The sequence below is a fragment of the Melanostigma gelatinosum genome, assembly GCF_949748355.1.
Source record: "Melanostigma gelatinosum genome assembly, chromosome: 10".
Taxonomy (NCBI): Eukaryota; Metazoa; Chordata; class Actinopteri; order Perciformes; family Zoarcidae; genus Melanostigma; species Melanostigma gelatinosum.
The window spans coordinates 24,215,828-24,243,057 of NC_136643.1; the positions used below are offsets into that span (position 1 = coordinate 24,215,828).

Consider the following 27,230-nt stretch of genomic DNA (forward strand, 5'->3'; position numbering starts at 1 on the left):
CACAAGCAGCGACTGGGGGACCTTCGGCACCATCTATGGGCCTACTCGACGGCGACCCACAAGAAGCAAGTGGAAACCGTAGTGAAGTCCCCATGAGATCCTGGTGGGAGTCAGTGCAAAGGAACTGGCCATACAGCCCAGGCCAGGCCGAAGTTATCAACCCGCCCCTGTCTTCCGTACAGATCCCAGCGGCCTTCAGGGTCTTTCGCAGCCCTGATGACCCAGGGTACACAGCCACCGCAGCAAACCTACCCGATTGCCGCTTGGAGATGGCAACACGAGAGGGGTGGCTGGGGCCCTGGGAATTAACAACCTGGCGCGAGTTAATTGAGGAGGTGTTTTGTGATCCTGATGTGCCAATACGTGAGCTTGCCCCGGTACCAACAGAAGCTGGTGCTCGCGGCACGAATCTCCAGTATTCCACCACAGATCTGGACGCCTTCCACCACACCGGTGCCAGGACCAAGGAAAAGAGTAAGATTTTCACGGTCACCCCAGAGGGATGGCGCAGAAACGGTGCTATGCAAATACCGGGCTCCTGGGCGTCCAGAGCGCCAACGCCTACATGGGAGACCCGCACAATGCGCGTCATGGTGACGCTGAAAACCGTGATGGTTCCATTCGACGGTGTGTACTCCGTCGGGGTGGAGCTGACCAGAACGGATGAGGCGGAGCCTCCTCCAAACCCACGCGCAGACGCAAAAGGTTTGACCGCTTGGGCACGGAAGTCATTTCGCAAACTGCAGCGGGGTGGAAAGCCTCGCAGTAGCAGCACTTAGAAAAGTATAGCTGCTGGAAGAAACGGAACTTGATTGTCAACATGTCGCTGCCAAACCCACCAAACAAAGATTGCAGGGACCTATCAATAGTCTCTCAGTCTCTCCTCGCACAAAGAAGGCCATATCTGCAATTGCCGAACGAAAATGTCTTTTTGGACAGACCCCAACGCGATTTTGCCTACCGAAAAGGCCTCTGTGGATCCGGCGCCTATTTCTGCAGCAATGGCGAATATAGGCGCTCGATTGACCTGTCAATACCCGGGAAGGCGGAATTGCTGACTGCTTTTCGCACAGGATGGCAACTCCAATATGACAGAGTCAATCGGACCCATCCGTGGCTGCTGCAGCCAGTCCTCCCTTGTCCTGACCAATCCCCCTGGATCCTGAATACCGTTTTCATCTCAGTTATGGGTCTGCGGTTGAAGTTGCGCTGGGGTCCTAACTATGCTGATTATTTGCAAAACGACTATGTTGATCTTTCACTGGGTGAAAATGTGATCTGGACCACCAGCCCGGTCATGCGGCGTCTCATAGCGCTCCACGTGAAAAACAGCGCGCGCTGTGTAATTGAGAACCAAGACATAGAGCTGCGTATGGTTCATTACCGCCTGCCAGGCCTTGGCCCACCGAACCCGGACCCATGCCTGACCATGAGGGAATTGCCTCCTTCCAGATTACGGACTACGGGGTTTGGCCGGCTTAACCTTCACGAACCCTTGGCAGCATGGGCTAAAGTAACGGAGCTCCAGACGGACGACGGTCAGCCGTTATACGCATCTCTTGCCAAAGTCCGGATCCTTATCGACCCAGTGGACAGACAGATCTACGCATGGCTGCGGCAAAATAATGCTGTGCACGAGGGTTGCTTTGCACCCCCCCCCTGCTCCCCCTCCTTAATCGTCACCTACTACCAGTGGGTGTGGCGGGGGTTGGACTTAGCCATTGGCAGATACCCATCGGTGCTATATCACCAGCTACTGAAGGGCAGGATTAGTCAGTGCGATCCTGACTCTCCCCCGCGCCTCAGCTCCGGATGCCTAGCTCCTCTTCCAGAGGTGCTACCGACCAGAGCACTGCAGAATCCGAAACCATGGATCTCCCACTACTTCATGGGAGAGTTCATGAATTTAGGCGATCCTCAACCTTTACCCCCGTCTCTTTAAGACGCCCCGGCAAGCGACTGGACCAATCAAGTGAACGACCTCGGAATGGAAAACGACTATGGCTTTGCTTAATGGCTAAAGTAGTAGCAGTATTAACAGGACTATGCCTTGTCCTGGCTATACTGTACTACTATGGTAGTATCCCATGGGCCCTCACTCATGTGAGGGTGTCCTACACTACCACAAAGAAGTTCGACCAGACATGCTGGACGGTCGACTCTGGAACGATCGTTCTCTCTCAACTCGCTGGACAGAAGCGCGCCTCGCCCTGGTTGGACCTTGAGGTTGGCTCTAATGCAACCCGTCAAGTCCAAGAAGGGGGTGGGACGGCTCCGAACCTGACAGCTACTATCACCGCGTGGATGACTATCTGGGAACAGAAAATCAACGATTCGAAGATCAACGACACGGGTGAAGAAACAGACTGGGCAGGCGAATTCCAGAAGGAAATAGAGAATTCGACATGGAGGATAGATGAAGTATCTACGCTAGGAGCGGAGATGAAGATTACGGTAATGATGAAGAAAGCACAAGAAGACAAACGGGCACAGTGTAATTGGATCTACCCCGAAAACGGTGTCCCAGGCTGGTACTGTTCATGGGCATGTGTCTCATGGTCAGAGCAAGGGAACGAGGGATACTGGAAACCCGAGGTAACCTATGCAGCGAGCCACCGCAATGATACGTGTTTGATGATTTTACCGGCAGACGGAATGTTCTGGGGACACTACAATCTCACCTGTGAGGCCACACAACCGCGGCGAAAACCACGACGGGTTAAAGTTAAAGTGAGGCCAGTGAGGCCTCTAGGTAACTCCACACTAGGTAACACCACCGACTGCCACAACATCACCAGCCGAGCCGTGAATGTCACGCAGGTGGAAGAAGAGGAAGAAGACGAAGTACAACCTACGGCTTCAGAGACAGCTCCAGAGGAAAAAGAAGAGCAGCCGCAGCCGCCGCCGGTATTCAAGTCAAGTGACAGTCTTCGGAGAAATCGGAGCAGGAAATGGACGAAGCACTGTAAAACCAGCAAGCTCCCTCTCCTAGATAAGTGCTTCTGGAATGTGTTCTTTTATTGCGAAGGTCAGAATTACTTCGTAATAACTCCGGTAAACAAACCACAGTATCAGGCTCATAAGTTCATCTATCTACCCGAACCTAATGCCCGGCACGAGGCCTGGCTCAACAACACCCTGCCGTGGATATGGATAACCGAGCTGAAGCATTTCAAAGGAGCCTTCACGGAGGGATACTCCCGAGCCAGCTACGGCCTTTTGGGACCACGGACAACCGACATGTATGTACAAAAGCTGCCGAAACCCGAGGATTTGATGACAGCCCCAAGAGGGGATTTCCAAAAGATTGACACTTGTGTGACCAACAAAATGTTCATCGCTCTGAACGGAACGGAGTATCTAGCCGACGGCGCCTCCCCGAGATGTACGCTCTGGCAAGAGTGGTATCGGGCTTGGGGAACGTGGCTATATGACTGCACAGGCCTGAAGACGAACAAGACGATCAAAGGAACCCTGCAGGCATGGAAAGAGGCCCACACCCGGGACGACAGTTCAACCTGGTGGGGCCTACAGAAGGATGAAGTGTTAGAATGGGTGGTGCCATGTCTAACTCAAACCGACAACTACTGGGTGAAGTATCAGTACCTGGCCACAGTGTACTCGAAAGAAAGAGACATCTGGCCTGGGGTTTGGAGCCGACCAGAACCATATGTGGGCCCACGGCCCTGGAAGATGGAATGCAATCGAGGAAACACGACCTGCAACATCAGCCTGGCCGGGGGACATTGTGAGACTGTGCCAGGATGGGAAGACCATTGCCAGACCCACTATGGAGCAGAATATGAAACCCACGTGCAAGAAGTAACCTGGGTGAAGGCTAAAGACGGGAAATGGAGACGGTCAGGGCCTCTGACTAGCAGCTGTACCAACTTAATCCTGGGCCATCGCATGAAAGACCGAGTGAACGTGAACGGCCAAATCATTCCCCCAGTAACCGACCCTACAGTCTTTCTAGCTGAGGGCCACGCCTTCAGGAAAAGCCTCTGCGAGGGTAAAGAAGACAAAGGATTTGAATGGGTAGGAGCTAACCGCCTCTACGGGAACGGAACCTGCTACGAGCCAGAAGAACACTGGCTGAGTTGCGGGAGCGGCCGACGAGAACACGAGTGCAGTTGGATCGAACTAACGGGCGCCTCCATAGCCGGGACCGCAACCATCGTAGTGGAAGAAGTGGCAGGGAAGATTGGAGAAGGATTCTCGGTCATAAAGGGATGGATGGGGAGTTTGTTCTCCTGGCTTTGGCCTTATTTGTTGATGATAATTGGAATTGTCATCTTGGGCCTGATAATCTGTGCCGCCATTAAGGGCGGGGTAGCAGCCACTGTTGCCTCGTGCTTTAAGGGGAAGTTGAAGGAAAAAGGAGAAGTGAAGAAGGGACTCCTCCCACGAAGGAAGGAGGAGTCCACCCACCTATAAAGGGTGAACAACTGGAGCGCCATAGCCATTGCAGACCCGGAACCTGAACCAAGAGCCTCTTACTGAAATAAGAGCGAATAAAACCTAAGAAAGCCAAGATGACCAACATGACCAACACCACAACCCTTGCACCTCCCGGCATGAACACCACTTCTCACCCAGGCATGACCACCTTCGGAGTGAGTATGACCAACACCACAACTATTGTGACTCCAGGCATGACCACCTTCGGAATGAGTATAACTGAAGCATTACAGAACTCCTCCGACACAGCACGCAGATGCAGGCCATTTATTCGCTTAACCGACCTGGACTTTTGGGTCCTTGAGATCATATGGTTCTTCTACTGTTGCATGGGCGAATGGTCCATGAATCAGCCGCTAAGAATACTGGCCCTGGCTGTAGGGTGTCTGAAAACAGCGATTGAAAACATCTATCGAGGATCGCTGTGGCTTACCCTGACATGGTTCGCTACATACCTCCTGGGGAGAATCCACATCGACTCTACTCGCTGCGGTCTAGTAAAAGGTGGAATGGTGATCATCTGGCTGATAATCGACGTCGCTGCAGTTTTCTACAACCCCCTGAAGATGGTCTCGGCAATCGTCGAGGCCTTTCTGGCGGTTACAGCCCTGGCGTATCTCGTGGTCATGACCATGGCTATGAAAGAAAGAGGAAGAGGGCGTTGGCTCCACAAGATCGGCGCCATTGCTCTTTGGGGCATAGGTTGGGGCATAACTGTCGCCATCTACTGGTTGGGATCTGAATCATCAATCGGGATAGCAGCCTGGCTCATGCTGTATGAGCCTTTGTTTCCAAGAAGGGTTAGGCCTACAAGCCCAGGCCTAACACCTCCTCCAATGGTGTTGGCATCTCCATGGCTGCATTCTCTGGCTCTGCGGCGCTCTGCAAAGCGCTCCAATACTGAGAGGGGGCCTTAAAAAAGAATGAAAATAAGACCACCCCCTGCTTGCTAAGCTTAGCTTGTAAAAATGCGCTGAAAAATGTAATGATTAATGAAGTCTTTGTGTTCAACAACATTCAGGAGGAGGTCTGCTGTGTCCGCTGTGGGATTCCTCCGGAGCTAATGTTGCACCTGTGGGAGGTAAACCAAGCCCTATGGTGCACCCAATGCTACCTGGGGCAATTCCCGGTAGGAGCAGCCAGCGGCCTCTTCTGCAAAGGAAGTACCCCTTATATGCCTGCGATGAATGTAGTCGACTGTATGGAATTAGAGGCTAAAGCAAAACCAGTGTGGACTTCCGCTGGGAGAACCCCACCAGAGGTCCTGCTCTATGCTGATGGTGTATACTGCCCAGTGTACACAAAAATATGGGCATATCCTGATGGCATCCGGGTGTCCAGCACCCACCTCACCGATGGCCGCTTCGTCGTCATTGGACCACGCCTGCCCGCCCTGCAGTATCCACTACCAACTCCAGAAGAAGACGACGACACGGCAAGCATCCCGGGTGTGGAACACCGAGACGTGGGTAGCCAGACGATGCTCGCAGGAGTAGTACCAAATCTAATGGGGATGTGGGGATACGACGAGGACTGCGGAGAGCTGGTGGAGGTAATCCCTGAAGGATTGATAGTTCCAGGCGAGGATGAGGACAAAGCATCAACCAGCCCCGTCCCTACTCCGGCCTCCCTCTCCCCTGACAGCATTCTGAACCAGAATGTGTTGGCCCTGGTGCTGAGCCTGGACGAGCAGATGAAGGATGCCATAGATGACGAGGAAGATGACAACGCCCTCCTGGATTTCCAGCCACCAGGTATGGAAGGCCTGGTGGTGCTCGACAGCTGGCAACACGAATCCGAGCCGGAAGACGACGTTCTCATCATCACCGCCGAGGACGACGATGAGTTCCTAGAGGATTACTTGGGGCACAATGCGGCAGCTTGAGACCTCAAGAAGGGGGTGTCAAGAAGAGTTGACCTCTCAGCGCTGCCTCGGTAACATGTCGACACATTCAAGGGAGAGAAGTCAGGCTATAAGAGCGCAAAGCATATATTCAACGTTGAAATGTAATCAAACAGAGAAAATGTATGAATAAATATAACGAAATGTTCTAATCAATTGTGTAACAAATGTTTAACTGCATAGAAGTGATTTAAACAAATGTAATGAATGTTTCTGTGTGTTCTGTGTGAGGTTGGAGCTGAAATGAAATGTATTGGGCAAGAATGACATTGCTGTAATCAAGACCAGATGTTGGGTGTAGTCAAAAGAAAGTTCTGGAAACTGATGCAATAGTTGAGTCATACCGGCAATGTTCGGCTTAACGCCCTTTCCAGAGGGAGGGGGGATGAGTAATGGACCAAACAGGTGGGGGCTGATCACAGCCCATATGAGGAATATAAGGACATGCTTGCAAAGAGCAAAGCTGGGATTTCATCGCGGATGCCGTACCAAGCGCATCGGAAGAAGATACTAAAGCCTGCAGCTGATGTATTGAGGACTTCGTCTCTGTTCACGGAAAAGAGACCTCTGTTCGTGGACATTGAGATTGAAAGACGAAGGTTCTAACTCTCCCCACCGCTCGCCTCTTAACATCTGGACAACTGAGAAAGCCGCAGCTGCCTGAGAAAGACTTTGTACTGAGTTTTGAGAACAGCTGAACGGGCTCCGTTGCGGAGCGGGAGGATCGAGGGTCAGGCCTGACCTTCGCTCCTAACAACTCTAAAAGAACTCTTTTCATCGCACCATTGGACATCCAGCTCCAACCGAGCCGTCTCGGCGACTAAAACTAATGAGTATAATCGAAGAAGATAATTAAATAGACTAATCATGTGTAGTGACATTTTATGTGAGCTGTAGCTGTAACCCTTGCAAAACTAACTAATATAACCTGCAATAAATATCTAATCTGCATTTAAAGTGAAATCCTCAAGTGCATTAATTTGCCGAAGTAGTAATGAGTTCCTCGTGACAGTAAAAAGTTAAAGCTATTGTATGTCTAACAACTGAGTTCTGAAAGGTTATCCTAGAGACCGAATCCACTTAACAACCCCTTACGGTTTTAGCAAGAATTAATCCTAGCCGTTAAAACCTAACCTGGCATTTACCAAGAGCGCGGATCCATAAGAGGGAAGCTGCCATAACCGACGCGACTGGTGTGAGCGCCCGGGGCCAGGACTGGTCTCTCGGCCGAGCGCGCTCTGACCGGAGGAAGCAGGGTAGACGTCGGGAGTAACGGCAGTTAGCGGAGCCAGGCGAGTTCCCTCGCCAGAACACCAGCTCGAGAATCTTTTAATAGAGAGCTGAGTCAGTAATTAGCCCCGTATCGGGCCAGAAGTACCCAGGATCTAACACCATGTAGAGTGCCTTTGAGTACCTTTTAAAGCGCTATACAATTAAAATATATTATTATTATCATATTTCTATAATTCAGGCAAACTCAAGCACAAAGATGAACTAGAGAAGGTGTATGTCATTTTCGTAAATTCTTTGTATACATGTTGGCAAAGTGACAGAGAACGGACCAGCAGTGAAAACAGAGATTGAGAGAAAACAGTCGTGTGCATTTGCTTTTACTTCAACATTGTTTAAAAACATTGTCAACATTTATTTTCAGATGTCTTCATGCTTTTCAAACATCTTAAATGCACATATTTAGATTAGGGAAATCATTTTTTCCTCGGGGCATGCCCCCAAACCCGCTTGTAAGCTCAGTTTTTGGACCTCTGTATTTCTGTGTAAAGCTTTGAGCTCGGGTTTATTGTGTAAGCAATGAAATAAAATACAGAAATAGCTTCTATTGAGAACCACACAAACATAATATGAAATCTGATTGATATTTGTGTAGAGCGAGGACTGTTACAATTTGGTAGGTCAGCTAAGGCAAAGTTGATAGCCTTCTGGTCTGCAGGACAAAGGAGAGCAAAGGTGACCAAAACTCCACTTGTAATGAAAAGATGTGCAGATTAGAGTGTGACAGGGAAAGAGAGACAGAGTTAATGTATCTGTGTGTTTCTGTGACAGAGGAAGGGGGAGAGGGAGGCAGGCTCACATTTTGGTTGTCCTCCAACAGCGGCAGATCAAAAATGATAAATATTTAGTGTTATTTTCAGAGTCAAGGTACATTGGAGTGATTTTGTAAACTTGCATACGAGAGAACAGATTTTATTCCTTCACACACTGTATGGGCTAACCAAACTGAGGAAAAGTAAGTACATGTGCTGAACACAGTTTCACAACTATCTGAAAGAGATAATCAATAAAAAGGTCGACCAATGAAAACATTTTTGCAGACCATTTGTAAAATCTGTAAAAGGCCCCTTGACATGATGCTGCAGGCTCCTTTTTCCAAAGAGAAAAGAGAGAGATGCATTAAAGTCACGCAGTTTAACTAAAGACCTGTTGGATCCAAGAAAACAGTATTTCTATATCAGTGCAAAGATTCTTTAACTTATTTGTTGTATGTTGGCCTTACAGGAGTCAGAAAACACATTTTCTGGAGTAGAGTAGTAGTAGATTTCAGTGTTGCATTGAAACAGTCCACAATGTAAAGACACATGTATGATCTGCATGTAATAGTGTTCATACAGAGGTCACTGTACCAAGACTTTTACATCTGTTACTAAATGCTCACCACCATGACCAAGTACATTTTTCTGTCTTATTACAGCCACCATGCAGTGTTTCTCTACAGCATGTTGGTCTCACATGAGCCAGGCTGCAGTATCTTAAGAGTAACAATGAGCCTGATGCATTTTCTAAACCAGGGGTAGAAAAAGGCATAGATCACAGGGTTAAGACAGGAGTTGAAGTAGAACATACATGTTACAAAGGTAGCAGATGAGGCATTGATTAAGGTGTCCTGGCCAGTGATTGAAACACAATAATATGGGCAGAGGCACACTAGAAAGACGACAATAACAACACCAAGAGTCCTGGCTGCTTTCAATTCAGATTTTTTAGCAGTTACACTGACTGAACACTTGAGAGTCAAAGCTGCAGTATGAGACCGCATGGCACGAGCATGAGACACGGCCACCACAAATACTCTCATATACAGAACTATGATGACAGTGACAGGACCAATAAAAGTCAAAAAAAGATCTGCAAGTCCAGCAATGTAGTTCATGACATAGACACACTCTCCAAAGCAGGAATTATACCTGCCTGGTTGTTCCAGTTTATCCTTCATCAGCAGACTGTCAAACAAAACAGAACATATCCAACACAGACAAACACAGATCTTAACTCTGTTTTGTGTGACTTTGTTGGGATAATGTAGAGGATCACAAATAGCCACATATCGGTCAACTGATATGAGCACCATGGTTCCTACTGATGCAGAAGTAATGATGTATTCTAGATACTGATACAGAATACACATGAGGTCACCGAAGGACCAGCAGCCGTCTATGAGCATAATTTGATAGAACACGAGGAAGCCCACGAAGAAATCTGAGACAGCCAGAGAGAGGAGGAGGAGGTTTGTAGGTGTGTGGAGCTGCCTGAAGAAATAAGAGAACAACATGCTTATCATTAATGGTAGTAAATTTATAATTATATATATATATTTATATATATATATATATATATATATATATATATATATATATATATATATATATATATATATATATATATATATATATATATATATATTATATTAAGAGATAAAAGCATTGACTGAAACACAAAATCATATTTCCTTTACAGTCTGAGATCTGATATTTAGTTTTGTTCCATTAATCATTGCTTTCTGTACAGTTACCACTTTTATAAATTGATAAAACATGAATACTTGAAGTGGGAGATGGAGATGATGACGAGCAGGTTGAGAGTCACAGTGAGCAGAGAGATGGAGGAGAGTAAAATGTAAGTGAGCATAGATACAGAGTGAGGACGCATGGTCTTCCTGCAGGAGGAGTTGAGGAGTTCTGGAAAGCAAAGTTCGGCTTCTTCAAAGCTGTTCATTGTCAGAAAGAGGAGACAAGATGCTGCTGTGCTCGTCATACAACTGAATAATCTCTTTTCATCCTCCAGATCCCTCCTTGCTCTTTTACTCTGGTGACAACTTTCTCTTCGTGGGAGTGACTAAACTTCACCATTACTGTTTCATCTACCTTCATTGGGCTTTTCCCTGTATTTCACCTCCCCCTTCTCTTTTTAACTTTTTTTTCGAAACAATTACAAGTTCCATCATGCTCTGCAACGGGGAACAGCAAGGCACATCACAACACAGCCAAAGTTTCCTTTTTAGGACAGTTGTCTAGACGTTATGGTTTTCACACTACATGACTCACCAAAACGACGTGACATGGCCATAATCATGCTTAACGCATGTTCAAATATTAGCCTGTTTTAAACACTTAGCATGCTAGATATGTGAAATTAGTCTGCAATGCCCTCGCGAGCCTCCCGGCTCACATCTTTAAACAGTTCACGCTTTGCAATGAAGCACTGTGTGCAAGTGCTGAGCCAACACAGATTTACCTCTTACCTTGGGTTTTTGTTGGGGAGCTCCAAAAACTGTGCACAAGTTGAAAATCAGGGCTGAAGTGATGTGGTGTGTAGTAGTTGAAAACCAGGTGTCACATGATGCTAAAGTGTGCATTGGTATCAGATGCTGAGGAATACTGACCACGCTTCTATATTTGAGAAATTGGGAATGAGAACGGGTTTGCTCCCTCATTGCCAGTTTGTGTGATTCTCGTGTAACTTGGTTTTTGCCAATGACTCCTCTCCAAGCCGAGTCTGGAGGTTTTGTTGAACCTTAAAGCCTGCCGGCAGTCTTCTTGTGTAGTGCCTTCTGTGATTCTGGCCTCTTGTTCTGTGTCCCGAGATGCTACACCTATGTGAGCCAACAGAACCACATAATCTGCAAAGAGAAGAAAAGCAAGGTCAACAAAGTGGACACTCTCTTAACCCTGGCTGCACCTTGAGATCCTATCCATGAAGATCACGAACAGAATGGTTAACAAGACACAACCCGGGTGAAGCCCAACACCCACTGAAATCGTGTTTGACATTGTTTCAAGAATACGTTTTGGGAATTATTTTAAAACATCTCACTGATTCTGAAAGTCTCAGATCTTCAGGCAGGGACTTCCATAGTTGAGGGGCAATGATTGCAAAAGCTCACTTAGGGACTTAGGTACAGCCAGCAGAGCCTTGCCTGTGGATCTTAGGCTGTGCTCTGCTCATAGGGCGGTAGCAATTCAACAATTTAACTGGGAGCTGAACCGGGAATTGCTTTAAAAGTGAAATCTTAAAATGTATTTTAAATCCTGCTAGTAACATGTGCAGGGAGGCTAAAACGGGGCTTGGGTGATATTTTTACCTGTTAGTTATCAGTCGAGTAGCTAAAGGCGTGAGATAGTTTAGGATTAACCCTCAATACAGTGCATGTTAATAATCTAACCGGGATGAAATAAAAGTCTTCTCAAATTCAGGTCAACAGTGGAGAGACCAGATTTTTGAAATGCTCCTCAACGGATTTAAACATGATTGAATGAATTTTGTAATTTGTTTTCTAACAGAAAGATCAAATTTGACATTCAGAATTAAATTGAACAATCACCAGTATCAGCTTTGCGTAAAAGATCAGTTGTTACTTTAATGAGAGCAGTTTTAGTGCTGTGACGTGATGGGAAACATTATTACAATTTTAAAACTTTTCTAAGACTTTTGATAAGAAATTTAAAATCCAGAGGGTCAACGCTTCTTCATGCTTGAAGCAGGAAGGAATACAGCCAGTGGACAGAGAGTTATTTAGAATAGATTTTACAAACAAAGACCATGCTAATAACGATGTTGAAGTAAGAGGGATGGACTTCGGAGCGAAAGGTGGTTGAGGGAGGAAGGGATGAGGGTTGTGGGATGAAGCGATAGGGGTCGTGGGATGAAGGGATGTAGGGTAGGGGATGAAGGGATGAGGGTCGTGGAATGAAGGGTAAGGGATGAAAAAGGATGAGGGTCGTGGGATGATGGGATGTAGGCAAAGGAGGAGGGGAAAGAGGGTCGTGGAATGATGGATGGAGAAGAGAAATGATGGGCCGCTGACGTCCGATGACTAGTAGGAACTGGAGGAGTGGAGACTCTGGAGTGGGGGCCGTCTCTTTGAAAGCTCGGATTATGCAGTACTCAACGGAGGAAGGACAACGGAGAGGTACCGGTAGTCAGGGCGGGTGGGAAGGACTTTGGAGGCGCTGGTGATGTCAATCATAGGCTACCAGGCTCTTTGACCTGTGAGGCAGATGAGTGATGTAGCGTGATCGATTGTTGTGTAGTGCATGGAGTGGTCCGGGCTGGGAATTAGGCTTTTGATGCTTGGGACGGTGGAGCCCTGGGGTAATGAGAGGTCTATGATGAGTCTCTCTTCCTTGAATATTTCCTAGTAGCTACGCCGAATGGACTGATCAAGAAAATTGGGAAACATGGGCGAGTGAGTTGACCGATCAATAATGCGTCGTGGACTACCTGGGCCGGTGGTTTATCGACTGTGTTGGGCTCTGAGATGGCTGATTGCACATTTTTAAATGTCTAGGAGGATTCTATCAACCTGCAAACCTGGGTGGAAGCCAGAGGTGAAACCTTGTCTGAGGAGCATTAACGTTAATTGGGTATTGTGATACTTTCACGGGTTGTGCTTGGTTGGATTGTGGGGACAGGTTGGTGTGCCGTGGCGGATATGGAGGAATCAGCAGCTAGAGGTGTTGCATCCTAGGTCGTCTGAGTTATACAAACCATCCTACCGCCCTGGTAGAGGAACAGCCTTCGGTTGGCTGGGTGGTGGCTGGTTTAGGATTGATGCATGGTGGGGGGACTAGAGGCAGGCTGCAGTCAATGGTGGGCTTTGTTTACTAGGAGCTGAGGTAAAAGGCAAGGGGGCTGTGAGGTTGCATGTGGTGGCCAGCTGGGGTGGCGCGCCCCGAAGCTCACAATTCGGGGAAGAGAAAACCCAACTATTTAACTTAGGGTCTGGTGTTCCCCAGTATGTTCCCTGATTGAACTTCTGCAAGTGACCAGCAGCTTCGAATGCAAATTTAACATGATGTGTCTAAAAAGAACAACAAGGCCAGGTCAAGAATCAGCAAAAAGTAGTCGTCCAACTTGGGCCTGTAGTCTGGGAAGGCAGAGCAGATGATGTCATGGTACAGGGAGAAAGAGGACTCAGCCCTTCACAACCTAGCACCTTCATACCTTTCGGACCTCCTGCACCAACGCACTCCCACCCACAACATCAGATCCACTGACGCCAATCTCCTTACCCCCCCTACTCTGTCAACGTATCGGACCTTGGGGGACAGGGCCTCCTCCGTTGATACACCTCCCTCTGGAACTCTTTTCACCAGCACCTCAGAAATGATCCATCCCTCGTCACTTTCAAAACTGCACTTAAAACTCATCTATTTAAATCTGCTTCTAACCTGTGATGCTAGTTATGTATGTTTTTGTTCAGTTTATTACTGTTATAATGTAATCTCTCTGACATTTTATATTGTTATTGCTTTTATTGTTTCTGTCTTTGCCATGTAGAGTGCCTTTGAGTACCTTTTAAAGCGCTATACAATTAAAATATATTATTATTATCATATTTCTATAATTCAGGCAAACTCAAGCACAAAGATGAACTAGAGAAGGTGTATGTCATTTTCGTAAATTCTTTGTATACATGTTGGCAAAGTGACAGAGAACGGACCAGCAGTGAAAACAGAGATTGAGAGAAAACAGTCGTGTGCATTTGCTTTTACTTCAACACTTTTTAAAAACATTGTCAACATTTATTTTCAGATTTCTTCATGCTTTTCAAACATCTTAAATGCACATATTTAGATCAGGGAAATCATTTTTTCCCTCGGGACATGCCCCCAAACCCGCTTGTAAGCTTAGTTTTTGGACCTCTGTATTTCTGTGTAAAGCTTTGAGCTCGGATTTATTGTGTAACCAATGAAATAAAATACAGAAATAGCTTCTATTGAGAACCACACAAACATAATATGAAATCTGATTGATATTTGTGTAGAGCGAGGACTGTTACAATTTGGTAGGTCAGCTAAGGCAAAGTTGATAGCCTTCTGGTCTGCAGGACAAAGGAGAGCAAAGGTGACCAAAACTCCACTTGTAATGAAAAGATGTGCAGATTAGAGTGTGACAGGGAAAGAGAGACAGAGTTAATGTATCTGTGTGTTTCTGTGACAGAGGAAGGGGGAGAGGGAGGCAGGCTCACATTTTGGTTGTCCTCCAACAGCGGCAGATCAAAAATGATAAATATTTAGTGTTATTTTCAGAGTCAAGGTACATTGGAGTGATTTTGTAAACTTGCATACGAGAGAACAGATTTTATTCCTTCACACACTGTATGGGCTAACCAAACTGAGGAAAAGTAAGTACATGTGCTGAACACAGTTTCACAACTATCTGAAAGAGATAATCAATAAAAAGGTCGACCAATTAAAACATTTTTGCAGACCATTTGTAAAATCTGTAAAAGGCCCCTTGACATGATGCTGCAGGCTCCTTTTTCCAAAGAGAAAAGAGAGAGATGCATTGAAGTCACGCAGTTTAACTAAAGACCTGTTGGATCCAAGAAAACAGTATTTATATATCAGTGCAAAGATTCTTTAACTTATTTGTTGTATGTTGGCCTTACAGGAGTCAGAAAACACATTTTCTGGAGTAGAGTAGTAGTAGATTTCAGTGTTGCATTGAAACAGTACACAATGTAAAGACACATGTATGATCTGCATGTAATAGTGTTCATACAGAGGTCACTGTACCAAGACTTTTACATCTGTTACTAAATTCTCACCACCATGACCAAGTACATTTTTCTGTCTTATTACAGCCACCATGCAGTGTTTCTCTACAGCATGTTGGTCTCACATGAGCCAGGCTGCAGTATCTTAAGAGTAACAATGAGCCTGATGCATTTTCTAAACCAGGGGTAGAAAAAGGCATAGATCACAGGGTTAAGACAGGAGTTGAAATAGAACAGACATATTATAAAGGTAGCAGATGAGGCATTGATTAAGGTGTCCTGGCCTGTGATTGAAAGACAAAAAGATGGGCAGAGGCACACTAGAAAGACGACAATAACAACACCAAGAGTCCTGGCTGCTTTCAATTCAGATTTGTTAGCAGTTACACTGACTGAACGCTTGAGAGTCAAAGCTGCTGTCTGAGACCGCATGGCACGAGCATGAGACACAGACACCACAAATACTCTCATATACAGAACTATGATGACAGTGACAGGACCAATAAAGGACACAAAAATATCTGCAAGTCCAGCAATGTAGTTCATGACATAGACACACTCTCCAAAGCAGGAATTATACCTGCCTGGTTGTTCCAGATTATCCTTCAGCAGCAGACTGTCAAACAAAGCAGAACATATCCAACACAGACAAACACAGATCTTAACTCTGTTTTGTGTGACTTTGTTGGGATAATGTAGAGGATCACAAATAGCCACATATCGGTCAACTGATATGAGCACCATGGTTCCTACTGAGGCAGAGGTAATGATGTATCCTAGATACTGATACAGAATACACATGAAGTCACCGAGCAACCAGCAGCCGTCTATGAGCATAATTTGATAGAACATGAGGAAGCCCACAAAGAAATCTGAGACAGCCAGAGAGAGGAGGAGGAGGTTGGTGGGTGTGTGGAGCTGCCTGAAGAAATCAGAGAACAACATGCTTATCATTATTGGTAGTCAATCTATGTTATATTAAGAGATAAAATCATTGACTGAATCAGAAAAACATTTCCTTTAGAGTCTGAGATCTGATATTTTGTTTTGTTCTATATCATCAATCATTTCTTGTACAGTTACCAAACATGAATACTTGAAGTGTGAGATGGAGATGATGACGAGCAGGTTGAGAGTCACAGTGAGCAGAGAGATGGAGGACAGTAAAATGTAAGTGAGTATAGATACAGAGTGAGGACGCATGGTCTTCCTGCAGGAGGAGTTGAGGAGTTCTGGAAAGCAAAGTTCAGCTTCATCAAAGCTGTTCATTGTCAGAAAGAGGAGACAAGATGCTGCTGTGCTCGTCATACAACTGAATAATCTCTTTTCATCCTCGAGATCCCTCCTTGCTCTTTTACTCTGGTGACAACTTTCTGAGTGGGAGTGACTAAACTTCACCATTACTGTTTCATCTACCATCATTGGGCTTTTCCCTGTATTTCACCTCCCCCTTCTCTTTTTAACTTTTTTTTTGAAACAATTACAACTTTCCATTATGCTCTGCAACGGGGAACAGCAAGGCACATCACAACACAGCCAAAGTTTCCTTTTTAGGACAGTTGTCTAGACGTTATGGTTTTCACACTACATGACTCACCAAAACGATGTGACATGGCCATAATCATGCTTAACGCATGTTCAAATATTAGCCTGTTTTAAACACTTAGCATGCTAGATATGTGAAATTAGTCTGCAATGCCCTGGCGAGCCTCCCGGCTCACATCTTTAAACAGTTCATGCTTTGCAATGAAGCACTGTGTGCAAGTGCTGAGCCAGTGCTGAATATTGTATCCATGTATGCTATGTCTCAGTGGCAGCATGTATAGATAAGTAAGAACAAGGAGTCAATGATGGAGCCTTTGGGAAGCCCACAGGTCAGAGGTGCGACAGAAGAGGAGGTATCATCCATGACAAGTGAGAAACTTCTCCTTGATAAATAAGACTTAAAAGAGTCAAAAGCAGTGACCCTGATGCCAACCCACTTTTCAAGGTGATGTAATAGAATAGAGTGATCAATAGTGCTAAATGCAGAGATCAAATCTAGAAGAATTAAATTGAACAATCACCAGTATCAACTTTGCGTAAAAGATCAGTTGTTACTTTAATGAGAGCAGTTTTAGTGCTGTGATGTGATGGGAAACATTATTACAATTTTAAAACCTTTTCTAAGATTTTTGATAAGAAATTTAAAATCCAGAGGGTCAACGCTTCTTCATGCTTGAAGCAGGAAGGAATACAGCCAGTGGACAGAGAGTTATTTAGAATAGATTTTACGAACAAAGACCATGCTAATAACGATGTTGAAGTAAGAGGGATGGACTTTGGAGCGAAAGGTGGTTGAGGGAGGAAGGGATGAGGGTCGTGGGATGAAGGGATGTAGGGTAGGGGATGAAGGGATGAGGGTCGTGGAATGAAGGGTAAGGGATGAAAAAGGATGAGGGTCATGGGATGAAGGGATGTAGGGTAGGGGATGAAGGGATGAGGGTCGTGGAATGAAGGGTAAGGGATGAAAAAGGATGAGGGTCGTAGGTTGAAGGGATGTAGTGTCGTGGGATGATGGGATGTAGGCAAAGGAGGAGGGGAAAGAGGGTCGTGGAATGATGGATGGAGGAGAGAAATGATGGACCGCTGACTGTCCGATGACCAGTGGGAACTGGGGGAGTGGAGACTCTGGAGTGGGGGCCGTCTCTTTGAAAGGTCGGATTATGCAGAGTACTCAACGGAGGAAGGACAACGGAGAGGTACCGGTAGTCAGGGCGGGTGGGAAGGACAACGGAGGCGCTGGTGATTTCAATCATAGGCGACCAGGCTCTTTGACCTGTGAGGCAGATGAGTGATGTAGCGTGATCGATTGTTGTGTAGTGCATGGAGTGGTCCGGGCTGGGAATTAGGCTTTTGATGCTTGGGACGGTGGAGCCCTGGGGTAATGAGAGGTCTATGATGAGTCTCTCTTCCTTGAATATTTCCTAGTAGCTACGCCGAATGGACTGATTAAGAAAATTGGGAAAGGTGGGCGAGTGAGTTGACCGATCAATAATGCGTCGTGGACTACCTGGGCCGGTGGTTTATCAACTGTGTTGGGCTCTGAGATGGCTGATTGCAAATTTTTAAATATCTAGAAGGATTCTATCAACCTGCAAACCTGGGTGGAAGCCAGAGGTGAAACCTTGTCTGAGGAGCATTAACGTTAATTGGGTATTGTGATACTTTCTTGGTTGGATTGTGGGGACAGGTTGGTGTGCCGTGGCGGATATGGAGGAATCAGCAGCTAGAGGTGTTGCATCCTAGGTCGTCTGAGTTATACAAACCATCCTACCGCCCTGGTAGAGGAACAGCCTTCGGTTGGCTGGGTGGTGGCTGGTTTAGGATTGATGCATGGTGGGGGGACTAGAGGCAGGCTGCAGTCAATGGTGGGCTTTGTTTACTAGGAGCTGAGGTAAAAGGCAAGGGGGCTGTGAGGTTGCATGTGGTGGCCAGCTGGGGTGGCGCGCCCCGAAGCTCACAATTCGGGGAAGAGAAAACCCAACTATTTAACTTAGGGTCTGGTGTTCCCCAGTATGTTCCCTGATTGAACTTCTGCAAGTGACCAGCAGCTTCGAATGCAAATATAACATGATGTGTATAAAAAGAACAACAAGGCCAGGTCAAGAATAAGCAAAAAGTAGTCGTCCAACTTGGGCCTGTAGTCTGGGAAGGCAGAGCAGATGATGTCATGGTACAGGGAGAAAGAGGACTCAGCCCTTCACAACCTAGCACCTTCATACCTTTCGGACCTCCTGCACCAACGCACTCCCACCCACAACATCAGATCCACTGACGCCAATCTCCTTACCCCCCCTACTCTGTCAACGTATCGGACCTTGGGGGACAGGGCCTCCTCCGTTGATACACCTCCCTCTGGAACTCTTTTCACCAGCACCTCAGAAATGATCCATCCCTCGTCACTTTCAAAACTGCACTTAAAACTCATCTATTTAAATCTGCTTCTAACCTGTGATGCTAGTTATGTATGTTTTTGTTCAGTTTATTACTGTTATAATGTAATCTCTCTGACTTTTTATATTGTTATTGCTTTTATTGTTTCTGTCTTTACCATGTAGAGTGCCTTTGAGTACCTTTTAAAGCGCTATACAATTAAAATATATTATTATTATCATATTTCTATAATTCAGGCAAACTCAAGCACAAAGATGAACTAGAGAACGTGTATGTCATTTTCGTAAATTCTTTGTATACATGTTGGCAAAGTGACAGAGAACGGACCAGCAGTGAAAACAGAGATTGAGAGAAAACAGTCGTGTGCATTTGCTTTTACTTCAACACTGTTTAAAAACATTGTCAACATTTATTTTCAGATTTCTTCATGCTTTTCAAACATCTTAAATGCACATATTTAGATCAGGGAAATCATTTTTTTCCTCGGGACATGCCCCCAAACCCGCTTGTAAGCTCAGTTTTTGGACCTCTGTATTTCTGTGTAAAGCTTTGAGCTCGGATTTATTGTGTAACCAATGAAATAAAATACAGAAATAGCTTCTATTGAGAACCACACAAACATAATATGAAATCTGATTGAGATTTGTGTAGAGCGAGGACTGTTACAATTTGGTAGGTCAGCTAAGGCAAAGTTGATAGCCTTCTGGTCTGCAGGACAAAGGAGAGCAAAGGTGACCAAAACTCCACTTGTAATGAAAAGATGTGCAGATTAGAGTGTGACAGGGAAAGAGAGACAGAGTTAATGTATCTGTGTGTTTCTGTGACAGAGGAAGGGGGAGAGGGAGGCAGGCTCACATTTTGGTTGTCCAACGGCGGCAGATCAAAAATGATAAATATTTAGTGTTATTTTCAGAGTCAAGGTACATTGGAGTGATTTTGTAAACTTGCATACGAGAGAACAGATTTTATTCCTTCACTCACTGTATGGGCTAACCAAACTGAGGAAAAGTAAGTACATGTGCTGAACACAGTTTCACAACTATCTGAAAGAGATAATCAATAAAAAGGTCGACCAATGAAAACATTTTTGAAGACCATTTGTAAAATCTGTAAAAGGCCCCTTGACATGATGCTGCAGGCTCCTTTTTCTAAAGAGAAAAGAGAGAGATGCATTAAAGTCACGCAGTTTAACTAAAGACCTGTTGGATCCAAGAAAACAGTATTTCTATATCAGTGCAAAGATTCTTCAACTTATTTGTTGTATGTTGGCCTTACAGGAGTCAGAAAACACATTTTCTAGAGTAGAGTAGTAGTAGATTTCAGTGTTGCATTGAAACAGTACACAATGTAAAGACACATGTATGATCTGCATGTAATAGTGTTCATACAGAGGTCACTGTACCAAGACTTTTACATCTGTTACTAAATTCTCACCACCATGACCAAGTACATTTTTCTGTCTTATTACAGCCACCATGCAGTGTTTCTCTACAGCATGTTGGTCTCACATGAGCCAGGCTGCAGTATCTTAAGAGTAACAATGAGCCTGATGCATTTTCTAAACCAGGGGTAGAAAAAGGCATAGATCACAGGGTTAAGACAGGAGTTGAAATAGAACAGACATATTACAAAGGTAGCAGATGAGGTATTGAGCAAGGTGTCCTGGCCTGTGAGTGCAACACAAAAATATGGGCAGAGGCAGACTAGAAAGACGACAATAACAACACCAAGAGTCCTGGCTGCTTTCAATTCAGATTTTTTAGCAGTTACACTGACTGAACACTTGAGAGTGAAAGCTGCAGTATGAGACCGCATGGCACGAGCCTGAGACACAGACACCACAAATACTCTCATATACAGAACTATGATGACAGTGACAGGACCAATAAAAGTAAAAAAAAGATCTGCAAGTCCAGCAATGTAGTTAATGACAACGATGCACTCTCCAAAGCAGGAATTATACCTGCCTGGTTGTTCCAGATTATCCTTCAGCAGCAGACTGTCAAAGAAAACAGAACATATCCAACACAGACCAACACAGATCTTAACTCTGTTTTGTGTGACTTTGTTGGGATAATGTAGAGGATCACAAATAGCCACATATCGGTCAACTGATATGAGCACCATGGTTCCTATTGAGGCAGAGGGAATGATGTATCCTAGATACTGATACAGAATACACATGAAGTCACCGAGCAACCAGCAGCCGTCTATGAGCACAATTTGATAGAACACGAGGAAGCCCACGAAGAAATCTGAGACAGCTAGAGAGAGGAGGAGGAGGTTGGTGGGTGTGTGGAGCTGCCTGAAGAAATAAGAGAACAACATGCTTATCATTAATGGTCGTCAATTTACATTATATATATATATATATTATATTAAGAGATAAAAGCATTGTCTGAAACACAAAAACATATTTCCTGTACAGTCTGAGATCTGATATTTGTTTTGTATCATTAATCATTGCTTTCTATACAGTTACCAGTTTTATAAATTAATAAAACATGAGTACTTGAAGTGTGAGATGGAGATGATGACGAGCAGGTTGAGAGTCACAGTGAGCAGAGAGATGGAGGACAGTAAAATGTAAGTGAGTATAGATACAGAGTGAGGACGCATGGTCTTCCTGCAGGAGGAGTTGAGGAGTTCTGGAAAGCAAAGTTCGACTTCTTCAAGGCTTTTCATTGTCAGAAAGAGGAGACAAGATGCTGCTGTGCTCGTCATACAACTGAATAATCTCTTTTCATCCTCCACATCCCTCCTTGCTCTTTTACTCTGGTAACAACTTACTGAGTGGGAGTGACTAAACTTCTCCCTTACTGTTTCATCTACCTTCATTGGGCTTTCCCCTGTATTTCACCTCCCCCTCCTCTTTTTTACTGTTTTTCCGAAACAATTACAAGTTCCATCATGCTTTGCAATGGGGAACAGCAAGGCACATCACAACGCAGCCAAAGTTGCCTTTTTAGGACAGTTGTGACCAGGACAAGAAGAAAGGAGTGGACAGTTTATGCCATGAACCTGAATGAAATACAGAAGTCATTGTGGTTTTCACACGAAATGACTGACCAGAATAACATGACATGGCCGTAGTCATGCTTGAACACATGTTTAATGTTAGTCTGTTTTAAACACATCTTTACCATGTGATCAGTCACGGTGTTATGCGTTATGTTTATTCATGTATACATCCAACGCCTGAGGTTCAACAACAACTTTGGGCTGTGTTGCAAATCAAACAAATACAAAGTTATTTTTGTTACAGGCGACCCTCCGTCAGGTTTCTCATGAACCCGTGTCTCACTCTCACATTGGTTTGAGGTAACTGCCTTCCCGACAGGTCCAGATATTAAGCATGCTAGATATGTGCAATAAGTCAAATACATATAAAGTGTTCAACGAGGGTCTTTTACTCTTGGGAGAACTTCTCCCTTACTCACTAATCTATCTTCATTGGCCTTTTCAATGTATTTCATCTCCCCCTCCTCTTTTTTCCTTTCTTCAAAACAATTACAATTCTCATAATGCTCTGCATCGAGGGACAGCAAGTCACATCACAACCTAGCCAGATTTCCCTTTTTAGGACAGTTGTGACCAGGACAAGAAGAAAGGAGTGTACAGCTTCTGGTTTCTATTAACCCATGAATCTGTCTAAAATATAGATCTTTGGATTTTTTCAAACTTCTTCCAGTAAAGAGGTTTAACTTGAACTCAAGCCCCTCCAGTTGTCACTGATTCCCTGTTGGCCCACCTCAATAGTTGTCTCTGATCACTGGTCAGGAAACCCCTACATATCTACGGTTGGCCACATGCTGTGGTCTCCAGCCAGCACCAACAGGCCCCCAATTGCGCCGACATTTAAGTGGATATTCCTTCCAGTCATCGGTCTTTTGTCGGGAATTTGCGAAAACTGTCCGTGAGTGGAAAATCAGGGCTGAAGCTTTGTGGTGTGAACTGGGTCGTAGTTAAAAGCCTGGTGCTTCTCATACAGAAGCTAAAGGGTGCATTGGTATCAGATGCTGAGGAACACTGACAAAGCGTCTGTATTTGACAAATTGGGAGTGAGAACAGGTTTGCTCCCTCATTGCCTGCTTCTGTGACTCACCTGTAACTCAGTTTTGCCAAGGACTACGCCCAACAAGCTGAGTATGGAGGTTCTGTATGTCCTTAAAGCCTGCCGGCAGTCTTCTTGTGAGGTGCTTTCTTTGCTTCTGGCCTGTTGTTCTCTGTCCTGAGCTGTTCCTCCTATCTGAGCCAACAGGACCACATCATCTGCAAGGAGAAGAAAAGCAAGTCTTTGGTCTCAAGTCCCATGATATATATTTATATATATATATATATAGCGCTGGTGGGGGGTCATGTAACACAATTTCTCTCCCCACTAATTGGTTTTGGATGGCAATTAATTTGACGCATCCTCCATGCGAACACGCAAGCGCAGTGGCAGTGGGTAGGGAGAGTGTGTAGGGGTTGGTTTGAGAAAAGCCTCCAGATGAACTGTATGAGGTCACGTTAGACCATTGTGCAATGTATGAGGTCACATTACATCTTAATGCAATGTAAGCAATCACGATAGACGTCGATGCAATGTATTTGGTCACTTTAGACTTTGATGTCATGTATGAGGTAATGTTGGACGTCGATGCAATGTATGAGGCAGTGGTCGGCCGTCAGGGCCTGCAAGTCCTTCTCTGCTGGCCGAAACAGAATCACAAAGTTATAGCTATTTTATAATTTTATATTTTTCTGAAATACACTACATGTATTACAATTCATAAAAATATTTTTTCCCATTATCTTATTTTCCCATTGCACAGCTACTGTCTTTCTCAGTTGCTCTGCTTCCAGTGCAGCTTGTTTTAAGTAGAGCTTTAATCCAATCAGATTTCACCTCTGTGTCTCTAGGTAAGAACAGAGGCAGAGGCCTGCAGACTCACAAGTGCATCCATGTGCAGTTTAAGTGAATGGGGACGATATTGTTGATTGTCATAGTGTTCAACCAATCAGATCTTTAGTTGGACATGTTGGGCGTATTCTTTGATGTGTCAGAGCCTGCTAGCTGGCCTACAACTACGTCAGCATTACGTGCAGCTCAGTTTCCATGTGCAGCTCTGCAGTGAGGTACAGCGTGTGCTGTGATTGGTCGTGTGATGCAGCTCAGCCAATCAAATATGGGCATTCTGACAAGTTTCCCGACTCGAGTGAGATGTACACACACCATGACACAGGGGCGAAATGATGCAATGTATGAGGTTGTGTTTAACCATGATGCAAAGTGTGAGCACCACATACTAGAATACAATGAATAGGAGTAATTGGCAGAAGTCTATGAATTGTAGTAATTAGCAAAATATGGCCGGCCCTTCTTTGTAGAGTTTGCATGTTTGCCCTGTCCCCCTGCATGGGGTGGAAGAAAAGTGTTGCTGCCTCAGCTAAGAGAGTGTATGAACTAACCGCCCTGTCGTTGCCCAATTCAATCCCTATTTAATCCCTTTCAAAGAAACACCTGCCAGGATGGGTTTGTGAGTGCATTTGCCAAGCGGAAAGGCAGTGGGTAGGGAAAGGGTGTGTAGAGTGGTTTGAAAAAGCTGATTTCATAGACGTGTGCATAAAACATTTAATACATTTGATAGTGCTGGCTTATTGTGATGAATCAAACTCCAACGTTTCCCATGCTCTTTGATGAACCCAGTTGCGTACTACCTGGCTTCGCTGTGGCCATATTTGTTCTAAAGAAGTAGGTGGGCTGCGGCAATTAACCTTTATCCAGTCAGGATCAGTTTGGTTGGAGTTATGTTGCAGCAAGGCCTACATTATGGGCTCCGCCCACTATACCCATAGAGTGCCGCAGAGGGCAGAGCCTGTGTGAACGAAGAATGAAGGTTATAATATTGAAACCCCAGTTCAACAAGCACATGCTGAGTCCTCTACCAAGGGGTCCCTGTCAGTCCTCTGAAGCTTGCTGAAGAGGGTGTATGATGTCCAGCAGTGATGTGTACTTGTGCTGCTGTATACAACATGTCACCCATCATTAAATGGTTGTATCAGAAGAGTAAAAGGAAAAACAATCTTATGAAATTAAGGTAAATTCAGTGTGCCACTTTTCTGTGTTTACTAGTGGCCACAGTGGAAGCTCTTAATCCGAGATTCAGTTTACTCAATCTATCAGTTTACTCAATCTATCAACCAGCCTGAAACGGAATATAGTGCCTTGGGCCCAAAAAGGGCTTAAATCGACCCAATTTGAAATTTCTGAGGGCCAAGATGAGAACTCACATGGACTCATATGGCCTAACCTAGTGGGCCTATATGGGCTTTTTGTGGGGGACTTGCACTCAGTTGAAACAGACTCAAAACTAAATAGATGATTGAAATATGATGCCTTTAATTTGGCCTTGAAAACAGTTTTTACAGTGTATACAGCTAATCCACTTTACCAGCAAGGACGATATGGAAATCATGATCCAAAAAGTTAAAGTTGTCAATGACAAAATGAACCAAGTGCGAGATGGAGGGAAGTAAGTGATGAAAATCAAAATGAATATGACCAGAGAAAGTGAAGGGGAGGGACGGTCTCTACTAGAGAAGAAACAGCAGCAGTAGAGAACTCTGCCTCCTTGTACCACCTTCCTCAGTATATTATGTATATACAAGTTATCCACTTTAATCTTTACATTATTCCAAGTTTAGCTGGATCTTGTAAAGCTTAATATTGAACTAGTGATATGTGCGCTGCATAATATATCTGTGTTTATACAAAGTTCACTGGACCAAAATGTTTACATGTCATTCAATTTACCACCACCATGACCAAGTACATTTTTCTGTCTTATTACAGCCACCATGCAGTGTTTCTCTACAGCATGTTGGTCTCACATGAGCCAGGCTGCAGTATCTTAAGAGTAACAATGACCTTAATATATTTTCTAAACCAGGGGTAGAAAAAGGCATAGATCACAGGGTTAAGACAGGAGTTGAAATAGAAAAGACACATTACAAAGGCAGCAGATGAGGCATTCATTAAGGAGTCCTGGCCTGTGAGTGCAACACAAAAATATGGGCAGAGGCACACCAGAAAGAAGAAAATAACAACACCAAGAGCCCTGGCTGCTTTCAATTCAGATTTTTTAGCAGTTACACTGACTGAACACTCGAGAGTCAAAGCTGCTGTATGAGACCGCATGGCACGAGCATGAGACACGGCCACCACAAATACTCTCATATACAGAACTATGATGACAGTGACAGGACCAATAAAGGACAAAAAAAGATCTGCAAGTCCAGCAATGTAGTTAATGACAATGACACACTCTCCAAAGCAGGAATTATACCTGCCTGGTTGTTCCAGATTATCCTTCAGCAGCAGAGTCTGAATGAAAGCAGAACATATCCAACACAGACAAACACAGATCTTAACTCTTTTTTGTGTGACTTTGTTGGGATAATGTAGAGGATCACAAATAGCCACATATCGGTCAACTGATATGAGCACCATGGTTCCTATTGAGGCAGTGGTAATAATATAGTCCAGAACATAATACAAAATACACATGAAGTCACCGAGCAACCAGCAGCCGTCTATGAGCACAATTTGAAAGAACATGAGGAAGCCCACGAAGAAATCTGACACAGCTAGAGAGAGGAGGAGGAGGTTGGTGGGTGTGTGGAGCTGCCTGAAGAGATAAGAGAACAACATGCTTATCATTAATGGTAGTCAATCTTATATTAAGAGATAAAATCATTGACTGAATCAGAAAAACATTTCCTTTAGAGTCTGAGATCTGATATTTTGTTTTGTTCTATACCATTAACCATTTCTTGTACAGTTACCACTTTTATAAATTGATAAAACATGAATACTTGAAGTGGGAGATGGAGATGATGACGAGCAGGTTGAGAGTCACAGTGAGCAGAGAGATGGAGGACAGTAAAATGTAAGTGAGCATAGATACAGAGTGAGGACGCACGGTCTTCCTGCAGGAGGAGTTGAGGAGTTCTGGAAAGCAAAGTTCGGCTTCATCAAGGCTTTTCATTGTCAGAAAGAGGAGACAAGATGCTGCTGTGCTCGTGATACAACTGAATAATCTCTGTTCTTCCTCCACATCCCTCCTTGCTCTTTTACTCTGGTGACAACTT

At 44.8% G+C, this 27,230-nt stretch overlaps 4 protein-coding genes across 4 annotated transcripts; all 4 read right to left on the bottom strand.

The window, feature by feature from the left end:
* Positions 1–9,089: 9,089 nt before the first annotated feature.
* LOC306783222 (trace amine-associated receptor 13c-like) lies at positions 9,090–10,411 on the bottom strand (the record flags this gene model as incomplete). The annotated part of the gene is made up of 2 exons (XM_079276788.1): positions 9,090–9,906; positions 10,200–10,411. 2 exons carry the CDS (start codon positions 10,409–10,411, stop codon positions 9,090–9,092), a joined length of 1,029 nt encoding a protein of 342 aa, XP_079132914.1.
* Positions 10,412–15,263: 4,852 nt separating this feature from the next.
* Positions 15,264–16,427, bottom strand: LOC306783553 (trace amine-associated receptor 13c-like; the record flags this gene model as incomplete). Its single annotated transcript, XM_079277261.1, has 2 exons — positions 15,264–16,080; positions 16,255–16,427. 2 exons carry the CDS (start codon positions 16,425–16,427, stop codon positions 15,264–15,266), a joined length of 990 nt encoding a protein of 329 aa, XP_079133387.1.
* Positions 16,428–20,582: 4,155 nt separating this feature from the next.
* Positions 20,583–27,127, bottom strand: LOC306783554 (trace amine-associated receptor 13c-like; the record flags this gene model as incomplete). Its single annotated transcript, XM_079277262.1, has 2 exons — positions 20,583–21,399; positions 26,955–27,127. 2 exons carry the CDS (start codon positions 27,125–27,127, stop codon positions 20,583–20,585), a joined length of 990 nt encoding a protein of 329 aa, XP_079133388.1.
* On the bottom strand, positions 26,115–26,799 carry LOC306783045 (trace amine-associated receptor 13c-like; the record flags this gene model as incomplete). Its single annotated transcript, XM_079276578.1, has 2 exons — positions 26,115–26,129; positions 26,239–26,799. 2 exons carry the CDS (start codon positions 26,797–26,799, stop codon positions 26,115–26,117), a joined length of 576 nt encoding a protein of 191 aa, XP_079132704.1.
* Positions 27,128–27,230: the final 103 nt, after the last annotated feature.